Below are 11,674 nucleotides of genomic sequence, written 5' to 3'. Positions count from 1 at the left end.
CCCGACAAGATCCTTGCCGAGGACGACTGCGGTGGCACGGCAAGACCCTTGCCGGGCCCCCGGCAAGACCCTTGCCGAGGACATCTGCGGGGCCGCAGCCAGGCCCACGTCTGCCAAGGCTCCACCCACGCTCCCATGCATCTGCTAGATCAACCAGCTGGGTAGGCATCTGCGTGGCAGTGTGCGGCCTCCACACCGACTCAGCAAGCACCTGCGTGGTGGCATGCAGATGTTCGTGAAGACTCCGCCACCACGCCACCCCAGCAGCCAACCAACGTGGCGCTACAACGCCTCGTCAGCTCGGATGCGCGTCGGAGCCTGGCGAGGCGGCGACAGCTGGGATGAGTTTCCTTGCCGTCCCCAATAAAGCAAGAGGGGCATATCGACAACACATTAAATGCGTTTGTCGGACGGTGCCAGAGGATAGACTCAGCCACTATACACCTTTCCACCTCCTGTGTGCCACTGTAGCGACCCCTTTTTGGCTATAAAAGAAGGCCCGAGGCGTACTGGAGGGGGATTCGGATCTTTGGAACTAGACACACACCGTAGCTAGTTCAAGAACTCAAGAACACTCAAATATACATCAAAGCATGACTAGGGTATTACGCGTCTCCGCGGCCCGAACTTGGGTAGACGATCCTTGTGCTGACCGCCAGACCCGCTCTTTGCAAAACCCCGTGCCCGCCAACCGTAGAAGGGATCCTAGTGATTCCATAGGTGTCGTTTCCACCGACAGCAACGTGCAAGGTGTTAGCTGCTACTTCCTTCGTCCCAAAGTAAGTGTCGCTGATTTAGTACAATGGTAATACAATTTTGTACTAAATCAACGATACTTATTTTGGTATGGTGGGAGTTTATACTAAGTAGGTGATGCCATTTTCAAACACACGCAGTCCACACAATCAAGTACATGCAATACCTTTTCTATTTCCTAGCACATGCAATCCACATCATCAAGAACGCTACAAGCTCTCTACAACATACTTTTTCTATTTCTTTTCTCAACAATAAATAATTTGATTGAAGCACAAGGTCATGAGATACCATAACGTTCTGGAATCCTCCATATACTAATAGGTATGCCACTGTTAATATAGCGAGAATGTGCAGTGATATTATTCTCATATAGTCCAATTTTATCTTAATAAGTTCATTGTTGTAAATTCTTTAATACAAAATATTGTTGTTGATGGGCACACAATACCTTGAAAAATTAACAGCAGAAAGACCGGAATAAATCAAGAATATGTGGACACCCGTGCCATATCTAGGACTTGAATCCAGATGGGTAGGTTTCCCCATAAGAAATCTAATTGTGTGAGCTATGTCAGTTCACAAATTCTACAACATGTGTGGTGTCATCTCGTACTTAGGGCATCTCAAACGAAGACCTTCAAAGCTCTAGTATATGTTCGGGTTGTAGTGTTCGGGCCGTTTGTGTCAACTGTTGTCAACCAATGGGTACCTCATCGGCTGGCGAAGTGGTCCGGATTCATTTCTGGAAAACTGGAGACAAACATGGAGGAGCTGTACCAGTGCCAGTCATCCACTGGACCAACAAAAACCCACCACATGGTCCTCCTCTCTTTTCTCTCTCTGCAAATGAATGGTCCCCTCTCCTCTCTCTCCTCCAAACCGTACAAGGGCATGAACTATGGTGCCATATGGTTACATATGTCCATGACAAAAAGTAGTTTGGGGCACCTACATTGATGTTTTTCTCCCCAATGCAAGCTATCACTAGTGGGTTTCACTAAGGAATGGAAAATAAAGATTCTAGTACACATGCTTCTCTACTCTTCACTCCAACTTTTTTAGCTTTTTACACTGGGCAGAGGATCCCGCTTCACCATCCGAACCTATTTTTTCTGACATCCGATCCTACATGGAATGTGAGGCATTACCCCGGGGCTATGCATTCGCCATTGCCCTAAATAAGGATTAATTTGTGAAAAGGATTGGATGACTCTCTCCCGCATCATGTCCGCGGACCGCATCTGGACATAAAAACGGACATATACGGGAGCCATGTGGGGGTCAGCTTTGGAGATGCCCATACAATGCATAGTGAAAATAGTAACCGTGCACATAGGGACCCGCTAGGGAACGAAATGAATAGATATGTATAATTAATAATACTATAAGAAAGATAACACATTGCATATCAATGACATAATTGCTTTGTAGCAGGATGCATTAAATATAATATGGTAGTACAACTAGAACAAGAAGTATTTTCGTTAAAAAAATAGAACAAGAAGTACGTCAGAACTATAGGAAATTTATGCCCTTTAAATGTGTACGGTGACGTAACCACTTATTGTTATGAGTCACTTAGAGTGTGCACACATAATAGTAGAGTATCGAAGTTATTTCAGTTGAGAGCATGGACTTTGTTCTTGTTCTCCCGTTTGTGCTTAATGAAGTTCTAACTTTTCTTTAAAAAGCCAGTTGCGCGCAGCACCACCGTCTCCATGGTGAAACCTGGTCCAAATCCCACCATGGCCCCCCAGTCTGCTGGTTCTCCTTCCTCCATTCGGCGCCGGAGCTCATCAAGGACGAAGATCACGGTGGCACTGAACATGTTCCCGTAGTTTTGTAGAATTGTTCGGCTTGCTGCTAGCTTTGTGGGCGCCAACTTGAGGGTCTCATCAATTTGGTCCAACATCAAACGGCTGCCGGGGTGCACTGCCCAGAAGAGGTCATTCCAGTCGACGATCAAGCCAGTTGGACCAAATGCTTCCATCAGACATTGTTCGATGTTTTGTGCCACCACTTGGGTCAGTTTGGTGGAAACTTTGCCATGATTGCCGTAGCTCCCCATCCTCAGGGTGAGCATATGCTCGGTTCTGGGAACGACGGTCTGGGAAACTGACACCAACTCAAACAACGCCTGCTCGACCGGGTGAACGGGATCCGCGCCGATGATAACCACACCGGCCCCATCACCGAACAGTGCATGAGTAATGAGGGCGTCTAAGCTCTCGCCTTCGCCGGGGCTACAGAGGCCAGCAATGGAGAGCTCCACACATGCAACGAGGACACGTGCGCCATGGTTGTTCTCAGCGAGGTCCTTGGCCAGGCGCAATGTTGCACACCCGGCAGAGCAGCCGGTAAGCTGGAGCATCGTACGGCGGACGTTGGTGCGAAGGCCAAGGAGTGAAACCAAGAATACGTCGACGCTTGGGGCGCCGACATCGTTGGTGCTGACTACGACGTGGGTGATGTCAGTGGCCGGACGGCCCCACTTTGCGATGGCCTTCCTTGCGGCTGATGCCGCCAGCTGTGGAGCAGCCTTGGCCACGATATCCTGCCGAGCCTCGAGGGAAGGCGACGTGCGGTCCAGCAACTCTGGGTGGGAGTTGAGTAGTTCCTCCGAGTGGTAAAAGAAACGATTCTCCAGGCCCGTTAGACCACCTGAATAATTTTAGGCAGCAAAATCATGAGTTATGCCTGATCATATGTACGTATATCCTTACATATTAAAGTACAGTGGTTATTACAATATGTATGCGTGCTTACATATTATCTTGAATGTGTCTTTGCGGTCAGTAAGGTGCTCGCTCTTGGTAACACGGAAATAGTAGTCAGGGTACTCTTCCTGGGACACTTGGTTGGCTGGGTTTGCGGTTCCAATAGCCAGCACGGCGGCGGAGCCTTCCTTACGCTGCGCACACCGGATCTCGCTGACCTTCGGTGACCAGCTTTCTGAGGTCATGGTCTCCGAGTAGTGACCTGCTACAAATATCAGGAGGTGAGGATATTAGGGAGGTACTGCATATTTTCTGCATCAATATGATTTCGCCTAGTTCTATTCATCGGGAGCTCGGCAAAGTAATGTGTCTGTTGAGTTTTCCGATAATTGTACTCGGCAGTGACACGAAACTCGGAAACTCAACCGTTTGCATAGTGCGAGCAAAAATGTACTCGACAGTATTACATTATCATTGAGTTCCAGTAGGAATAAACTTGGCAATATCTTACAAGTGGGCCCCACGAATGTCTAGGCAACGGTGAGCTAACAGCCGTCCATGTTTGGCGGATTTCTACTAATGAAAACTTGGCCATCTTTTTGTGTTTTTCTTCGTTTTAATTAAGAAATTCAAGGGGTCACATATATGCCGAGCAGCCATGCCAAAAAACATGGCAAACAACTGACAAACGGGCCCAGGGTATACACATCAACAGCTATTCGACGGTTGGGCTTACTATGGCAAGTTCCAAAACATGGCACAGGGCAAACTCTTTGTCTCCTTCGGAAATATTAAACGTGGGATGTAACTATCATCTCAAAGGATTATACAAAATCATGAAAAACTACATGAAAGCAAGAATACAATTCATCTTTCCCTTTTCTCAACACGGGGTCCAATTACAATATTTTTATTTAATTTCAAGATAGATAAAATGTTGTGTCGATGAAATCTAGCAATCTCTATCACATTTCCAGTGCACCATGAAACTTAATTTGTCTAGTGCGCACTATAGAGGCAGGGCTAAGACACTCCTAGAATCGTGTACTTTGTTGTGTGCACTTCTCTATGAGTCAAATGCACTCCCAAATAATTCTTTTTTGTATTCCCTTTTTCTATTCCTTTCTTATCTTATATTTTTCCTTTTCTTTATTTCACAATTCCCTTTTTTCCTTTTTATTTATTTTTTCCCTTCCTTTCATAATTATTTTATTTTGTCTCCTTTCGCTATTTAAGGCATAACAAAGGCTAAAGAAAACAAAGATAATTTTTGCATCAATATCTGGACAATATTTGAAGTACTTGCAAATTCAAATTTGAATTTTAGGCATCAGAAGCATTGAAATGCACTTCAAATTTGCAAACCAAGTCTAAAACATGGCAAATTTTGACATGAAAGATGTTACGGTATATGTTCAGTGCATGAAAAGTTTCAAGGCTAACTGACTGAGTAACCATCAGACTGCCTTCAAACCTGACTCGTTCCATTGCGAAACCACGATTCTTCCTCAAAGTAGTTTGATTTTCCAGACTTCAAAATTTTACCACAAAAACCTAGTGCGACATCATGACACGATGCTAATTTCTTATTTTCCAGACTTCGTGTGCATTAATTTAAATTGAAAACCCAATAAGATCAATATTGGCACCCTAATGTTTGAATTTCTTTTGCTTTTGTTGGATAGCACCTGAGGAGAAGCAAGAACACAAATATGATTTTTCAAATCATTTTTGTCAAGTCACAGTCAAATATGAATTATATATATTAAACGCATAAAAGAGAGAGGAAAAGAAAAGAAAAGAAAATAAGATATCCTTTGGCTAGTATATAAAATAATCGGCAAATAAGGGTTATCGTTCAGTGTTTCTTATTTCCCGATTGTAAAACTAGCCAAACAGCTTGTATAATGACTCGCTTAGTTGTAGGGTATACTTTCCTGAACACCCTACAAGGTTATTTTTTTGAGTGCCCAAGAAAAAAAAACTCAGCAAAAATGGCAACACTAGGTAAAGAGTGCGATTCTAGTATTGATCACCTAAAATTGCACACTGCAAAGTACTCCCTCTGTCCCAAAAACTTGTGCCGCTGATTTAGTATAAAGTTAGTACAAGTTTGTACTAAATCAGCGGAACTTATTTTACGACGGAGGGAGGATAAGGCTGGTTACAATGAAAAGTATTATATATTAGTATCATGCATATGATATTTTCGTATGAAGTAGATCCACAATGCATAGTATTATATTTTGGTATCTTAGTGACCTCATTTATTTTCATGCATGACACATACTTGTACAACATTTAATATGATATGGTATCATTCCTCATTTAATTACAATGGCACCTAAGCAAAAAAGCCTAGTTGGCATGCATGATACTACTTATGACTCCCATTGTGACCAGCCTAAGACTCCACCTTTGATGGTGCGTATAACCAACAAACTATTACTTTAGTTTTTAAGTGTGTAGATGGGTTATTATTTAAATGGACTAAACAAGATATTAAGATGGATTGACGGTAGCTAATGGAAAATCTTAAAACTGTGGCTTGGATATATGGAAACTTCAGGTGATGAATAGACATAGGCATCCCTATAAAGTTTAGGGGAAATAAAAGTGGTCTGAAAGATGAATCTAAGTCAACTACTAACTTTATGCCAAGATGCTCCTTCGCACATGAAATTTACGTAAAACAAAGTTCAACACGAGTAATACCAGACTCACCACGGAAGTTGTATTGCAGCTACTTCTAGCAGGATTAATGGTACACTTTCTCCGGAGGTAATAACTAATTATACGAATTTTATAAATGTATTCCGACACAACTGTTAATCAACGGTTCTGGCACTTACCTTCAGGTAGCCGGCCTGTCAAGGCTATGCACGCAAGTAGACAACAGCTTCTTCCTGCCTGTGTACCGAGTATTCAATACACAACGAGGAGAGGAGAAACAGTTATTGACTGTGTTTTGGGATGGAGGAATGGAAGGTGTTGCCGAGTATTTATAGGCAGCAGTAGAGCAGGTGGGTGCCGGAGATATAAATTTGCCTAATGCTTTGTCCAGCTTAATTAAGTCACAATTTCTGGCCTTTAAACAATCACGTTTTTGAGGTATCTGATCCTCACAAAAAATAAAAACTGCACTCAACCTCTCGTTTATCTGCATTGCAAATGTTTTCCCTCATGACCGTACAAAATAAACCATTATAATATGTTGCAATAATTCAGTATGGTCATGCTAACTCAAAAATCCTAGACACGAAACAAATCGCCTGTTGGTACCACCAAGAGGATTAAAGTGAGTGGAAATATACACACGACATGAAGTTACACATGGAAAATTCACTACTACAGAAAGGGGCACTACTGACAAAGTAGAATATCACACGGAAACCAACATTTAAAGAAAGCTTGGTGGAAACCACGTTCGAATGTTAAAATATGAAAAAATACAAGATGTTAAGATGGTGATGTTCTATTGTCCTGCAAAATTCCAAGTTGAAACACATTACGGGATGCGAGCATGAAAAAAAAATCAACAAAGAATATCGATCTACTGTTTGGCACTATTATTGCTGATTTTTGTTTTCCATAGGTCACATGCCATAATATATTTGAACTTAGAGTTTTACATGAAAATAGAACATCACCCTCTTAACATACCTTATTGTTTTCCTATTTTTCTAAAACTTCAAAATTATTTCCACGTGGTGGTCATCGATCTCCATCGAATGTTGGTTTCCATGTGATATTCTCTTCTCCCTTAGCGACAAGCCATTAGCTCCTCCAGTGATACGCTCATCGATCAAACTAGTGATTTCTTCCATTGATGATCGCATAGACTCAGTCCGTCAATGGTAATCCCATCCATTTTTAGGCATCTATTAGGGTTCAATTACTCGTATGTACAGTGTTTTGATAGGGCTGCAACTTGTAGTCTTGGCTATAAAACACTCTACTAGTAGTGCTAGCCCAACTATAAAAAAATCACTGTCTCATACACATACACATTCCCATTCATCTTACAAGTGAATCACATTTTATATAGTACATCTATTGTATGCAAAAATAGTATATTACATAGGTGGCAACTCTGCCGCAATGGATTGCATCCCCTCGACATACCACCCCCATCCCTCTAATTTACATCGTCGGTGGCCTCCTCTAGGAAAATCTCATGTAAGGCTACTCAAGGGAGGGACTATTTACCCTGGTGGAGCGTGGTTGCTCCTGAGAAGGATAGTCACCGTGGTGGGCGGCACCAGGGTCGGCAATCATTCCTTGGCTCCAGCGAGGGGTAGAGGCTCTGCTCCTGGTTGCTTTGCGGTATCCTAGAAGTGGGCTAGCACGGTAGCTTGGGTGGTAAGCCTATTTTGGGCTTGAGTGGCCACAACATTGCATCTAGACATGAAGGCGGCTAGTCGGTGGTGGTGGCGTCAAGGGAGGTAGCAACTTTGTGGCACTTGACCATTGTGAGAATGGTGCACCAATCGAGTCTGGTATCATTGTGGCTAGCCTGTTGTTTTCCCTCGTCATCCCGTGTGAGCTTCTTAGGAAGCTTCAACGACGCTTGTTCTCACGATAAAAGTTTTGGTCCTGAGTGGCCACAACTTCGTGTGTAGCCATGCTACAACCTCATGATAATTGAAGAGGTATAGGTGTTGGTGATAGCCGAAGAGACTGCATACAACTAGTTGTGACGGCCCTAGCGCCGATGGTGCGGTTCTTGATGGTGGGATGTATCCCTGAAGTCCAGTGGCTTAGTGCTAGAGTGGTGCTACTACAGGTGTAGCGCTTGGAGGATTTATCGATGCCACTTTGGAGGTGTTTATGTGTGGTGTAGTGGTTCATGTCCAAGGTCGGGTCGATGGGGCTACACCTGGTATAATGCTAGAAGGCTTGGCGGTGGTAACAATGGACTGGTCGATGGTTCCTTTTATAGTGGGTAACTGGGGAAGGCATGATGTACTGCCCCTATGAAAGTTTGTCTTCGATGAATGTCTTGCTGAGTGTCGTCGATAGTGCCGCTCTTTGTAGATCCCCCTCCTTGGTGGCATCACGATGAAGCATTGAAACACCTACAACCACTCGTGTCCCTTATTCCAGGTGTAAAACCCTAACTCAGCTAGCCAACTTGGACTATAATGGCTTTTTGATGATGTTTCGTTCTTGGAAGCATGCAATTTGTTGTAGTGAACTTGTGGTTTGACATGGGTCCAGTGTTGGAATTTCAGAAGGCGCTAGTTGGTTTATCGTGTGGCCAAGTTGGTTGCAGCGTTATTGCGGAGTAAGGTGGCCTGCCATCCTCAGAGGTTTGTAGTGGCCCAGGACCGCCACCTTCGGTGTTGCCTTATATCTTTGGAGGCTGGAGTGCTCTTATGTAGGGTTTGTTTTGTTCTTGCGGCTATTTTTTTGCCCTGTTTGGCGTGGTTTTGTGGCCGTAGGTACCGGTAGCCTTGCTTGGTTTCCTTCTTATTAACCAGGATATCTTAGGTTTTTGGGCCCAGTTTCTTTATTAATTGGATAGAGTCTCTAAGTTTTGCAATTGAGTTTTCTACAAATAATACCAAATCTATATTGTTCTTATGGAAATGGCAGGAATCCTCTACAATATCGGGTTCCTAAAAAATTGTCATTGAAACAAAAACAAGCAAGTCCTATAGGTTAGAAAATTCCACATTAATAAAACATTACTGACCACACGATCTAGTGAAACCCGTAAAGCCATATTTCTATGATATTTTTGATATACATGACATAACACAATGGGCCTCATATGACTTGAATACATGATGAGTTACCAAATATACAATCACTGTAAAATAGATCTTAGGGCCACTACAAGAGATCGGGCCTACTATGACGAGACACAAAAGTCATCGAATAGCTAATAACGTCACAAATTACCCCTAAGTGACGTTTTATGGGCGTCATAAGGATCGTCACGGAATCCCCGTCACAGATTACTCCTAGTGACGGTGCGCGCAAAATAACGTCACTGGATATAGGACCTCCAGTGACATTCTCTAGAACATCATCAAGTTGTTACTTTTGTGACAGTCGATTAATATCACACGCTACGAGAAAAAATTCCATATTGCACCATATTCAGTGATGTAGGAACGTCACAAATTCATGCCACGTCAACACCCAAGCAGACTATCCCACAGCTAGCATCATTAGTTTCATTATTGGTGAAGATGACACCACATATATTTGATTTATTTTGAATTTAAATTATGACAAATGATTAAATCCACCATAATCTAAATGCATATGACAACAATTATTTAATTCATATGAGATTATATAAATATTAGTTAAGATCCAAATCACATCGTAAATTTATGATATTATATATTTAATCGTCTCAGCTAATTCGTCCTCTTGTGTTTCATAGTAAAAATTAACACTGACTCACGAGTTTGACAGAAGAATATACAAGTTGAAAAGCAATATTTAGATAAGTAAAGACCACATGTGTTATCCTGATGATTGCAATGTATGATTCAACAACTATCTTTCCATCGCAAAAGGATGGCCTTCATGCACCATTAAGTTTGGATTAGGACTGCTAAGTTGCTTGAGCCCTTAAGAGAAAACCAATCAGGATATCCGTCTCTTGTTGCTTCTTTTGCCAGGCTTCATTCTTCTCTTGCTCGATCTTCTTCATATCTTCCAATTATTCGTGTTGCTTCCTCTACACCTCTTCAAATGCTCTCGCTTGTGCTTCAAGTCTCACCACTAACTCCTCTCAGTGCCTATAAATTGACAAAACATATAAACGTTGCATCTTGATGAGATGAAAACAGACAAGATAAAAAGGTGAGAGTACCACTAAGAAGCTTACAATCTATCAAAATGTGAATGTAAAATAGAGAGGTGCATTATTAAATGTGAAGGCAAACATATGGATGGGCAAATGAAACAGTAAACTGAAGAATAACTTATAATGGTAAAAACATGCATAACTAAGAGATAAATTTCATTTATCATTCTGAAAAGGAACAAGCATCACCGATAAGATATCAAGTTAGTAACCTAGGCAAGAAGCAACTATGCTTGGACAACAACTTTTAGATCAAACTCAACCAACCTATATCATTCTACTAAAAAGCAAGCATATAAACCAATCAACAAATCATACTAGATTTCAGGATTAGAAACCATGCATTACAATCTTATTCTCATGCCTTTGTCTTGTAGCAGCAAAAACCATATATTTCTCATTACAATAATTATTATTTTTATGTTACTTTGGATTATTGGATTTGGATCAAACCATATATAAACAGCGAAGCACTCCTCAATTTGTTACAAGAACTGAAGACAAATGTCTTATTCACAAGTATTTGTGTATGCATTTTCTTACTATCATGAGGGCACTATGCACAGGCAGAAAAGCATGAAAAAATAAACAACAAGAACACAACAAGAAACAAGACAAGTACCTGTCATTTGCATGTCTCGCCTCTCTATCCTTTTGCTCAATTCTTTCTTCTAGAACTCAGATCCTTGCTGATGAATTAGAGTTCCCAAATCTCCCGGATCTTGATGCATAACTCATGCTGGAAAGGAAGGTGCTATGGGAGTTTTCTTCCTTTAGAACTTCAGCCACAATCATTGAATCAAACACTGGTTGTCACTTCTGATTGTGTTTCCCTTTTCTTTTCCATTACATTCTATTGTATAAAGGAAAACATTGATGCTCAAGTAAGGCAAAGTTCGTATGATGGATACACTCGATCAATATGATAATCATTTCAAGTCAAAAACAATAAAGGAAGAAATCTTACATAAGCTAGATGTGTCGGCTCGCTCATGCTGTTAGTATGGGTCTCTTTGAAAAACTCAATGGGACTTGGCTCTTGATTATTGTACTTGCCGTTTTCCTATATATGAAAATCTAACATTACCACTCCATATATAATGACAAGATCCGATAGACATAGGACTAGAAGTAAGGTATTTGGAATGCTTACAATTTTGCTAAAAGTGTAAACATAAGACCTAATTAAAGCCAGTGAATGCACACTGATGTACACATTATTGAAGATGTAAGTCCACACGATATATTACCATTGCTTTGGACATAGCAAGAGTGGCTTCCTCTTCATCTCTCAAAGCCCCTTCCTAGAGCTTACATGAATATAATAAAGTAGATAAGTTAGGATGCAAGCACGGGATGCACTAATATC

General features: G+C 41.7%; 1 protein-coding gene across 2 annotated transcripts; it reads right to left on the bottom strand.

Moving 5' to 3' along the window:
- Positions 1–2,106: 2,106 nt before the first annotated feature.
- LOC123184202 (bisdemethoxycurcumin synthase-like) lies at positions 2,107–6,440 on the bottom strand. Of its 2 annotated transcripts, none has more exons than XM_044596359.1 (3): positions 6,329–6,440; positions 3,526–3,738; positions 2,107–3,420 (listed from the first exon to the last, which is right to left on the bottom strand). In XM_044596359.1, exons 2-3 carry the CDS (start codon positions 3,719–3,721, stop codon positions 2,432–2,434), a joined length of 1,185 nt encoding a protein of 394 aa, XP_044452294.1. In that variant the 5' UTR covers positions 3,722–3,738; positions 6,329–6,440; the 3' UTR covers positions 2,107–2,431. The 2 variants fall into 2 exon arrangements, with proteins under 2 accessions (XP_044452294.1, XP_044452295.1); XM_044596360.1 differs by having other exon boundaries at positions 3,526–3,741; positions 6,329–6,438.
- Between the last annotated feature and the right edge of the window lie 5,234 nt (positions 6,441–11,674).

Source organism: Triticum aestivum, chromosome 2A, assembly GCF_018294505.1.
Source record: "Triticum aestivum cultivar Chinese Spring chromosome 2A, IWGSC CS RefSeq v2.1, whole genome shotgun sequence".
Classification (NCBI taxonomy): domain Eukaryota; kingdom Viridiplantae; phylum Streptophyta; class Magnoliopsida; order Poales; family Poaceae; genus Triticum; species Triticum aestivum.
This window is presented reverse-complemented; position numbering and strand designations above follow the sequence as displayed.

Coding starts and splice junctions, on each gene's coding strand:
- LOC123184202 (XM_044596359.1), bottom strand. CDS start 3,721: ATGACCTCAGAAAGCTGGTCACCGAAGGTCAGCGAGATCCGGTGTGCG. Junction 3,421..3,525: donor AGACACATTCAAGATAATAT/GTAAGCACGCAT, acceptor AAAATTATTCAG/GTGGTCTAACGGGCCTGGAG.